Source organism: Phalaenopsis equestris, unplaced genomic scaffold (genome assembly GCF_001263595.1).
Source record: "Phalaenopsis equestris unplaced genomic scaffold, ASM126359v1 Scaffold000160, whole genome shotgun sequence".
NCBI lineage: Eukaryota > Viridiplantae > Streptophyta > Magnoliopsida > Asparagales > Orchidaceae > Phalaenopsis > Phalaenopsis equestris.
In genome coordinates, this window is record NW_018164602.1 from 45232 (window position 1) to 56998 (window position 11767).

The following is an 11767-nucleotide window of genomic DNA, read 5'->3' on the forward strand; positions in this document are numbered from 1 at the left end:
GTGAGAAGGTAGGTGAGCGGTAGGTGAAATTCTTAATTAGGAAGCTAATTAAATTGTAGCGGATCGGGTCTCCACATTACCCAACAATTCTCTCACAGCGGATCGGGTCTCCATATTACCCAACAATTCTCTCACTTGGAGACTGGGACATTGACTGTATCACCTACTGGTTGCATCACTATGCATCATCAAATAATTGTACCGACATTTTCCTCAAACATGATATCATCCACCTCTGCAACTCAAAGCCCTGGTCTTCATGCTAGAAGATCAACTGAAGTCGAGCACAACTTCAGCTCCTCACGAGTAACACCCTCAATTGACATATCACTGTCAACGTAGTCTTGTACCACCATGCTCTTTCTTGGGTTACGTCTATATCTGCTTACAACTCTCACTACATGAGCAATATTCTGCCCCTGCTGAAAGCCCTTTTCAACATGTAGTCTTGTACCTCTTACTTCCACCAAGCGCAGTTTTCACCCGATACACCCACTTGTTGTGCAATGTCTTCTTCCTTGGTAGAAGTTTTGTCAGCTCCCAAGCTCAGCTCCCAAGTCTGATTCCATGCCCTGGTAGGGAATCCGCCTCCTCCTTCTTAGTCAGCTCCCACTTGCTCGAACTCTCATCTTGCATGATTTTTTCATACCTATGTGGTTCTTCACCATTTGTCTGTACAAGGTCCGATTTTTCTGTCTTTGGCGCTCTGCCACTTTTCAGGAAATTGACTTTCTTCTGCTTCCTCATAATGCACATCTGACTCATATGTTCACACTTGAGTAAATCTGTATTCATATATAGAGTGTCAGTTTTCTTACCCCGAGCTAGTACTAATGCTCATTTGGTAACTTTCCAGATACTATCTGAGAAGACCGCCGAATGACCACCGTCATTGAGTTGTCCAACAGAGATGAGGTGTTCTTCAACTCAGGAACATGTCAAACTTATTGCAAAGTCCATTTGCTCTTGTTAGGGAGTGAAATATATACGTCTCTCATCCCCACCACGCTCAAAGCTTTTAAGCTTTTCCATCAGTCAGATGTGTCAGATGTACCTTCCCAAAATCTCCTGCAACATAGTTTCGCGTCAATTCCTGGTGGGAATATGTATAGAAGAAAGCCCCTGAATCTAGTATTCAGTTATCAACAGAACTGTGAACTGCCAACAATAATGCATCATGTATTTCTTCAGTTATAACATTAGCGTCATCATTCTCCTTCTTCATCATTCTCCTTCTTATTTTTATGTGGCCAGCCTCAGTTCATTTTTATGTGGCTTCATTTTTATGTGGCCAGCCTTGCCACAATTCCAGCAGATTGACTGCTGACCAGACTTTGATTTTGATCTTCCTCTGTTTGATGTCTTGTGATATCCCTCTGAATCAACAATCAGTGTCGAACTCGAACTCGAGGTCTCGCTAGAATCTTTTCTGCGCAGCTCCTCAGCCAAAATCAAATCACGAATATTATCATATTTCATCTTGGATTTACTTGCAGAATTGCTAATTGTCATCCTCATGGCTTCCCAGCTATTTGACAATGAAGCTAACAATATCAATGCACGTATTTCATCATCAAAATCAATTTCAACAGACGATAAATGATTTGTGATAATATTCAAATCATTCAGGTGTAGAGCAACAGACACATCTTCTGTCATCAAGTTAATAATTTTTTCATCATATGCACCTTGTTATTCGCCGATGGCTTTACATACATACCTAATAAAGCCGTCATGAGATCTGCAGTAGTCCTCTTCTTGAAGACGTTGTGGGCAACCGATCTAGACAGGGTTAATCGAATAACCCCCAGAACCTTTCGATCCAATAGATTTCATTCCGCCTCATTCATCTTTTATGGTCGTTTTCCCAGTAACGGAAGATGAAGTTTCTTCTCATAGAGGTAGTCCTCTATCTGCATCCTCCAGTAAGCAAAATCTGTGTCATTGAACTTCTCAATCTCCGATGTAATCACTTCGTCTCCGCTCATCATTCTTCCTTAGATCCGAACCCAAGGCTCTGATACCAATTGTGAAAAACGACGATAATAAAGCGAAAAATAGAATGAGAAATTACATGCAAAAAAACACCAGAGCGACACAGATTTACGTGGTTCAGCAAATTAGCCTACGTCCACGGAGCTGCAGAGGATTTTATTTCTTCGAGGAATTACACCGTCGAACGCCTCGACGTTTATAAGAAAATCTCTATTTTATTCTCCCTTTCTCTCTCTCTCTCTTAGCTCTCAAGAGGACTTGACTTGGTCTTGCTTGACTTGACTTATGACAAGCCATAAAAGACTATTTATAGAAATTAGGAGAGTGGTAGGTGGGAGGTAGGTGGGAGGTAGGTGGGCGGTAGGTGTGTGTGGTAGGTGAGCGGTAGGTGAGATTTTTTATTAGGAAGCTAATTAAATTGTGGTGGACTGGATCTCCACATTATCCAACACACCTAAACACTCAAATGGGAGCTAAGTTTGGAAGCGACAATTCTAAATATGTAATCGAAGTTTAAAGCGTCTTCATCGCCACCAGATACGCAACACGCATATAGAATCAGACAGAAGGCGATACTGAGGCGCTTGTAATGAAGTTTTGCATGCTCGCCACCGGATCCACAACCCCACATACACGAGCGAACATAAGGTGAAACTAAAAGCTTAAATGAATATATTTGTACACATCTCAATGATAGTATACCAGTGCAAATAACAATAAAACTTCATAAAAATCAGTCAAAATTGACAATTAATAAAATTAAAATACTTACATGTGCTTCGACCCACATGCTAAATGCCTGAACTCAAGGTCCGAGAATGCTGCACGGGTTAAAATGTGTGCTTGAACTCAAAATTAAATGTCTCGAAACAGCATAGCTACTTAAAATCAATTCCAATTAATAAAATTAAAGTACCCGCATGTGCTCACATGCCTCTAAATATTCAAGCTTATGCGCTGAGAATGTTGCGTAGGCAATGGGTCGTCTTGGTTATAGGGCAAGGTTGTAAGTCTCATACTTTGGTCAATCTCATCATTCTCCCTACAAGGAATGAAATTGATAAGATTGAGCCCCCGTTGAGCTAATCTTATCCTCCTTCCTACAGAGACTGGAGTTAACAAGATTGAGCCACCACTGAGCTAGTGTGATCCTCTTTACGAGGACTGGAGTTGACAGGACTAATGCTCTTAATGATGTTTAAGCAATCAATCATTGGGTCGCCTTGCCTACAGGGTGACGTAAGTCCTACACTTTGGCCAATTTGATCCTCCTTATAAAGGACCAGAGTCAATAAGGTTTTGCCCCTGTTGAGTCAGTTTGATCCTCCTCACAAGGACTGGAGTTGACATGACTAGTGTTATTAATAATATATAAATTTAAATCATTCCTCAATGATGATCGTGTTGATCGAAGATTTCAATTGGAGGGTTATACTTTAAAATTATACTTCATAGTCTATTTTGAATTCAACTATTTCAATTTCTGAATTTGATCCTCTGTAAGCGGGACAAAGTTGACAGGGTTTAAAGATAAAACAATACCCCAATGATGGTCATGTTGATCGTAAATTTCAATCAAAAGGGTTCGTTTATAAAATTAAAATATTTGAAATCATAAATAAAATATTCAAACAAAAACTTATCACCTAATATTTAAAGCAAAATTCATCCACCTTCCACAACTGTTTGTCAAGGTAGACAAATCTATTACTGACTCGAGCTCACAAAAAACCAATGTTATATCAAGTATACTACTAAATTCATGCACAAAACAAATTTTATATTAGTAAGAATTTTTATGCCAGTAAGGACGTAACCCAAGTCCTCCATCCCTGTGGTTTTTGCGGCCAAATAACACCACAAAGAAGCAGTTACTACCCTTTTGAGTATTGAATCATAGGGTATATTCGATTGGGCAGAAAACCCTCTGTAAGCTAAAGTCGACTTAGATTAGGCCCCGCGTTAAGCTCTCGATGAGAGTCCGAGGCGCTTTTCAAATTTTTGGAGCCCGCAATTACTATATTAAAAGAAAAATTAATCCGCAGTTCAAGAAAATCTTATAATGAATTTAAAATTCAAAACAAAATTATTTTAAATAAATTCGACCATATCTTCAATTAGACAGTAGACTAAGGATGATCGGCCATGCTTATCCTATTTGTCCTTATCGCCACCAACAATCCAGATTTCCCATCTCACAATGTTGATCAAAAGATATCAAATCAATAATCCATCTTCATCTGTCAACTCCTGCTAACTTAATCTTCAATCTCAACTAATTCACCAAAAGAAACAAGCAAACTCCATAATTTCAAAAATTATTAAATTGAATTTAAATTTCAAGATATAACCTCATTCTGAAGTAATTCAAAATCTAATATTCAACCAAAACTTCATTTGGACGCATAGATAATGATGTTCAATCATGCTTATTCTATTGTACTATCACCATCCAATAGTCCAAATTTTTTGCCTCCCTATTTTGATCATCATATTTCGAATTCACAATCCATATCCATTTGTAGACTTCTATTAACTTGAACCGCCACCAATTTAAATTTTCATCAATAGATCATACTTCCAAATTTTCAACAACAACAATCCCTTCAATCTTTCAACAATCTGAAGCCCAACTGCGATCATAGAAAATATGATTGATCATCCACATAAACTAACAACATATCCAAAATTGACAATTATGTCTTCTTGACTAGAATTAGATGCATGTAAAATTAGTGACAAATAATATCACATCATACCAACCATATTATTTTTTTAATATAGACAGAATTGATATCTACCTCTTAATAAAATTACGTTGAACCAAACACATGTAGTAGACAACATTGACATCTAATAACAGTTGTGGCTTAATAACAACATGTAGTAGACAGCATTGACATCTAATAACAGTTGTGGCTTAATAACAATAACTCAATAACTAAAAACCAAGCCGCTCCCTGGTAGCACATTATATTTGACCTTAATTACATCCCACCAATGACAAGTTATTTAATAAAACTCTATGCTTGGTCTAATTTATCTATAATAGATGAAAAATTAACAGTAATAAATTATTTATAAAATCACTTGAAGAAGAGTATTTCAAGCCAACACCACCAAGTAGAAGAATAGCACTGCATAAAAGTACTACTGCAAGCTAAAGATGAAATGAACATTCAACTTATCAATCAAAGGAGATGGCATCCGCAAGACATAATTGTTAGTGTTCAATAATAAACACCATCAGACAGAACAGCATTAGGTAAAATTTCATAAGCAATGCTAGCGTACTCATTACTGTCAATGAATTTTTAAATGTCGAAGTTTAGTTTTTCAAACTGATTTATATTGGAATATTTACATACATACCACTTAATTCCTATGTATTTACATATCTAACACCTAAATTTCAATTTTCACACATATGCCACTTTAACTATGCATGAAAAGGTGTATTCAGTTTGTGTAAGTTAAATAAGAGTTATCTTTTATGTAATATTAAAGATTTAGGCGGTATAAATGTCAAAAGTTAAGTTTAGCTTCTAGATATGTAAATATATAGGAATTGGGTGTTATGTATGTAAATGCCCCATTTTTCTTTTAACCAATCTATCCAATCAAAGAGGCACATGATTCATTAAGGTTGATAAAGGAAAGCTAAACTATAAAAAGGCAGTTTTGCTAGATCTGAATATTTACAGTTTATTCATTTTCCCAGTAAAAAGTGTCATCAAGAGCTTTCCAAGACAGCATTACAATGATAAAGTTTCTCGAAACTACCTTCCTAAACAATTGTAATGAAACATGTTCCTAAAAGTTCTTTCCCCAACAGTGTTTCGCCTTTCACCCTCTCTAATCTCAATTTAAGCTTTTGCAAAATCTTTCCCAATCTATATTAAGGTGAAAAAAAAGGGCCCGATACCTCAGCATCAAAAACAGGGATGATTATAATAGAAATTTCACCCCAAACCATTCATTGTTGAAGCTAACACACCGCAATCCATCAGAAGAGGCAGGCCTTCAGTTCTTGCTCCACAATACAAATAATTAAATAGCATAACACAAAGTTTGATGATTGAACAATAATCTTTTTATGAAGCCTTACAAGTCTCATGAACACAACTATATACCATTCTACAAAAATGAGAAGTTCACTTAAATACACGTGAAAAAAAAGTTCATCGTATATTATTCGAGGTAAGCTATTAGAAGTAACATGCAACACTTTCTTATACTCTCAGAAATCAAAACAATCGTTCATTTTATCATAAGATCTTAAAGATATAAAAAGAAACAAAATGATACTTGTTTTGATCAAGAAGCCTGTTGAGGTAGCCATGAAAGAAATGAGAATACACCCATATATAATCCCAGAAGTAAAGTATTCACTGAGCTATCTAGAGCAATAAATGGCAGAAAGAGGGCTTCACCTTTGCATCGTTGCGGACAAACTGGATTCCATGACCAGGATATATTGTTGATGAGCAAAACCAACATTTCTCTAATCTCATTGTGTTTTTGAGTTAAGAGGCAGAACTCTGAAAAAGTCAAAAGACTTATTAATACAAAAATTCATAATGTGTACATATAATAAAAGCAATCAGCTTGAGATGCATTAAGCATCACCATAACTCGTCAACTAAAAATATAGACTAATAAGATTATTATACAACAACAACAACAACAATAACAAAGCCTTAATCTCACTACCCCAGCTACATGAATCATTTTTCTCCATTGCATCCTATTTAGTGCCATATTTTTTAACATCATTTTTTATACAATAAACCCTAGTTTTTCTAGGTCAACCTCTGCCTTTATTAACATAAGTTGAATCTAAAACATCAACTCTCCTAATCGGATCATCAGATGGTCGACGCTTAATATGACCAAACCATCAAAGACGACTTTCTCTAATTTTGTCCGTCACAAGAGCTACACCAACCCTATCAGGTGGGAGGTAGGTGGGCGGTAGGTGTGTGTGGTAGGTGAGCGGTAGGTGAGATTTTTTATTAGGAAGCTAATTAAATTGTGGTGGACTGGATCTCCACATTATCCAACACACCTAAACACTCAAATGGGAGCTAAGTTTGGAAGCGACAATTCTAAATATGTAATCGAAGTTTAAAGCGTCTTCATCGCCACCAGATACGCAACACGCATATAGAATCAGACAGAAGGCGATACTGAGGCGCTTGTAATGAAGTTTTGCATGCTCGCCACCGGATCCACAACCCCACATACACGAGCGAACATAAGGTGAAACTAAAAGCTTAAATGAAAATATTTGTACACATCTCAATGATAGTATACCAGTGCAAATAACAATAAAACTTCATAAAAATCAGTCAAAATTGACAATTAATAAAATTAAAATACTTACATGTGCTTCGACCCACATGCTAAATGCCTGAACTCAAGGTCCGAGAATGCTGCACGGGTTAAAATGTGTGCTTGAACTCAAAATTAAATGTCTCGAAACAGCATAGCTACTTAAAATCAATTCCAATTAATAAAATTAAAGTACCCGCATGTGCTCACATGCCTCTAAATATTCAAGCTTATGCGCTGAGAATGTTGCGTAGGCAATGGGTCGTCTTGGTTATAGGGCAAGGTTGTAAGTCTCATACTTTGGTCAATCTCATCATTCTCCCTACAAGGAATGAAATTGATAAGATTGAGCCCCCGTTGAGCTAATCTTATCCTCCTTCCTACAGAGACTGGAGTTAACAAGATTGAGCCACCACTGAGCTAGTGTGATCCTCTTTACGAGGACTGGAGTTGACAGGACTAATGCTCTTAATGATGTTTAAGCAATCAATCATTGGGTCGCCTTGCCTGCAGGATGACGTAAGTCCTACACTTTGGCCAATTCGATCCTCCTTATAAAGGACCAGAGTCAATAAGGTTTTGCCCCTGTTGAGTCAGTTTGATCCTCCTCACAAGGACTGGAGTTGACATGACTAGTGTTATTAATAATATATAAATTTAAATCATTCCTCAATGATGATCGTGTTGATCGAAGATTTCAATTGGAGGGTTATACTTTAAAATTATACTTCATAGTCTATTTTGAATTCAACTATTTCAATTTCTGAATTTGATCCTCTGTAAGCGGGACAAAGTTGACAGGGTTTAAAGATAAAACAATACCCCAATGATGGTCATGTTGATCGTAAATTTCAATCAAAAGGGTTCGTTTATAAAATTAAAATATTTGAAATCATAAATAAAATATTCAAACAAAAACTTATCACCTAATATTTAAAGCAAAATTCATCCACCTTCCACAACTGTTTGTCAAGGTAGACAAATCTATTACTGACTCGAGCTCACAAAAAACCAATGTTATATCAAGTATACTACTAAATTCATGCACAAAACAAATTTTATATTAGTAAGAATTTTTATGCCAGTAAGGACGTAACCCAAGCCCTCCATCCCTGTGGTTTTTGCGGCCAAATAACACCACAAAGAAGCAGTTACTACCCTTTTGAGTATTGAATCATAGGGTATATTCGATTGGGCAGAAAACCCTCTGTAAGCTAAAGTCGACTTAGATTAGGCCCCGCGTTAAGCTCTCGATGAGAGTCCGAGGCGCTTTTCAAATTTTTGGAGCCCGCAATTACTATACTAAAAGAAAAATTAATCCGCAGTTCAAGAAAATCTTATAATGAATTTAAAATTCAAAACAAATTATTTTAAATAAATTCGACCATATCTTCAATTAGACAGTAGACTAAGGATGATCGGCCATGCTTATCCTATTTGTCCTTATCGCCACCAACAATCCAGATTTCCCATCTCACAATGTTGATCAAAAGATATCAAATCAATAATCCATCTTCATCTGTCAACTCCTGCTAACTTAATCTTCAATCTCAACTAATTCACCAAAAGAAACAAGCAAACTCCATAATTTCAAAAATTATTAAATTGAATTTAAATTTCAAGATATAACCTCATTCTGAAGTAATTCAAAATCTAATATTCAACCAAAACTTCATTTGGACGCATAGATAATGATGTTCAATCATGCTTATTCTATTGTACTATCACCATCCAATAGTCCAAATTTTTTGCCTCCCTATTTTGATCATCATATTTCGAATTCACAATCCATATCCATTTGTAGACTTCTATTAACTTGAACCGCCACCAATTTAAATTTTCATCAATAGATCATACTTCCAAATTTTCAACAACAACAATCCCTTCAATCTTTCAACAATCTGAAGCCCAACTGCGATCATAGAAAATATGATTGATCATCCACATAAACTAACAACATATCCAAAATTGACAATTATGTCTTCTTGACTAGAATTAGATGCATGTAAAATTAGTGACAAATAATATCACATCATACCAACCATATTATTTTTTTAATATAGACAGAATTGATATCTACCTCTTAATAAAATTACGTTGAACCACATGTAGTAGACAGCATTGACATCTAATAACAGTTGTGGCTTAATAACAATAACTCAATAACTAAAAACCAAGCCGCTCCCTGGTAGCACATTATATTTGACCTTAATTACATCCCACCAATGACAAGTTATTTAATAAAACTCTATGCTTGGTCTAATTTATCTATAATAGATGAAAAATTAACAGTAATAAATTATTTATAAAATCACTTGAAGAAGAGTATTTCAAGCCAACACCACCAAGTAGAAGAATAGCACTGCATAAAAGTACTACTGCAAGCTAAAGATGAAATGAACATTCAACTTATCAATCAAAGGAGATGGCATCCGCAAGACATAATTGTTAGTGTTCAATAATAAACACCATCAGACAGAACAGCATTAGGTAAAATTTCATAAGCAATGCTAGCGTACTCATTACTGTCAATGAATTTTTAAATGTCGAAGTTTAGTTTTTCAAACTGATTTATATTGGAATATTTACATACATACCACTTAATTCCTATGTATTTACATATCTAACACCTAAATTTCAATTTTCACACATATGCCACTTTAACTATGCATGAAAAGGTGTATTCAGTTTGTGTAAGTTAAATAAGAGTTATCTTTTATGTAATATTAAAGATTTAGGCGGTATAAATGTCAAAAGTTAAGTTTAGCTTCTAGATATGTAAATATATAGGAATTGGGTGTTATGTATGTAAATGCCCCATTTTTCTTTTAACCAATCTATCCAATCAAAGAGGCACATGATTCATTAAGGTTGATAAAGGAAAGCTAAACTATAAAAAGGCAGTTTTGCTAGATCTGAATATTTACAGTTTATTCATTTTCCCAGTAAAAAGTGTCATCAAGAGCTTTCCAAGACAGCATTACAATGATAAAGTTTCTCGAAACTACCTTCCTAAACAATTGTAATGAAACATGTTCCTAAAAGTTCTTTCCCCAACAGTGTTTCGCCTTTCACCCTCTCTAATCTCAATTTAAGCTTTTGCAAAATCTTTCCCAATCTATATTAAGGTGAAAAAAAAGGGCCCGATACCTCAGCATCAAAAACAGGGATGATTATAATAGAAATTTCACCCCAAACCATTCATTGTTGAAGCTAACACACCGCAATCCATCAGAAGAGGCAGGCCTTCAGTTCTTGCTCCACAATACAAATAATTAAATAGCATAACACAAAGTTTGATGATTGAACAATAATCTTTTTATGAAGCCTTACAAGTCTCATGAACACAACTATATACCATTCTACAAAAATGAGAAGTTCACTTAAATACACGTGAAAAAAAAGTTCATCGTATATTATTCGAGGTAAGCTATTAGAAGTAACATGCAACACTTTCTTATACTCTCAGAAATCAAAACAATCGTTCATTTTATCATAAGATCATAAAGATATAAAAAGAAACAAAATGATACTTGTTTTGATCAAGAAGCCTGTTGAGGTAGCCATGAAAGAAATGAGAATACACCCATATATAATCCCAGAAGTAAAGTATTCACTGAGCTATCTAGAGCAACAAATGGCAGAAAGAGGGCTTCACCTTTGCATCGTTGCGGACAAACTGGATTCCATGACCAGGATATATTGTTGATGAGCAAAACCAACATTTCTCTAATCTCATTGTGTTTTTGAGTTAAGAGGCAGAACTCTGAAAAAGTCAAAAGACTTATTAATACAAAAATTCATAATGTGTACATATAATAAAAGCAATCAGCTTGAGATGCATTAAGCATCACCATAACTCGTCAACTAAAAATATAGACTAATAAGATTATTATACAACAACAGCAACAACAATAACAAAGCCTTAATCTCACTACCCCAGCTACATGAATCATTTTTCTCCATTGCATCCTATTTAGTGCCATATTTTTTAACATCATTTTTTATACAATAAACCCTAGTTTTTCTAGGTCGACCTCTGCCTTTATTAACATAAGTTGAATCTAAAACATCAACTCTCCTAATCGGATCATCAGATGGTCGACGCTTAATATGACCAAACCATCAAAGACGACTTTCTCTAATTTTGTCCGTCACAAGAGCTACACCAACCCTATCATGGATATAATCATTTCTCATTTTGTCTCTAAGTGTAAAGCCACTCATCCACCTAATCATTCTCATCTCGGCAACACTTAACATAGTATTATGCTTCTCTTTTAAAGGTCAACATTCAGGGCCATAGAGCATTGCAAGTCTCACCACCATCTTATAAAATTTTCCTTTGAGTCTAAGCGGTCTTTTTTATCACACAAAAAGCCCGAAACATTCCTCCACTTCATCCAACCAACTTGAATTCCAACCAACTTGAATTCTA

At 35.4% G+C, this 11767-nt stretch overlaps 1 protein-coding gene across 1 annotated transcript in view; it reads right to left on the reverse strand.

The window, feature by feature from the left end:
* Positions 1-6532, reverse strand: part of LOC110021995 (probable ribosome biogenesis protein RLP24) — a 13633-nt gene extending 7101 nt beyond the window's left edge. Inside the window, 1 exon segment of the mRNA XM_020720754.1 lies at positions 6429-6532. Within this exon segment, the coding sequence (XP_020576413.1) occupies positions 6429-6509 (81 nt within the window). The 5' untranslated portion in view covers positions 6510-6532.
* Between the last annotated feature and the right edge of the window lie 5235 nt (positions 6533-11767).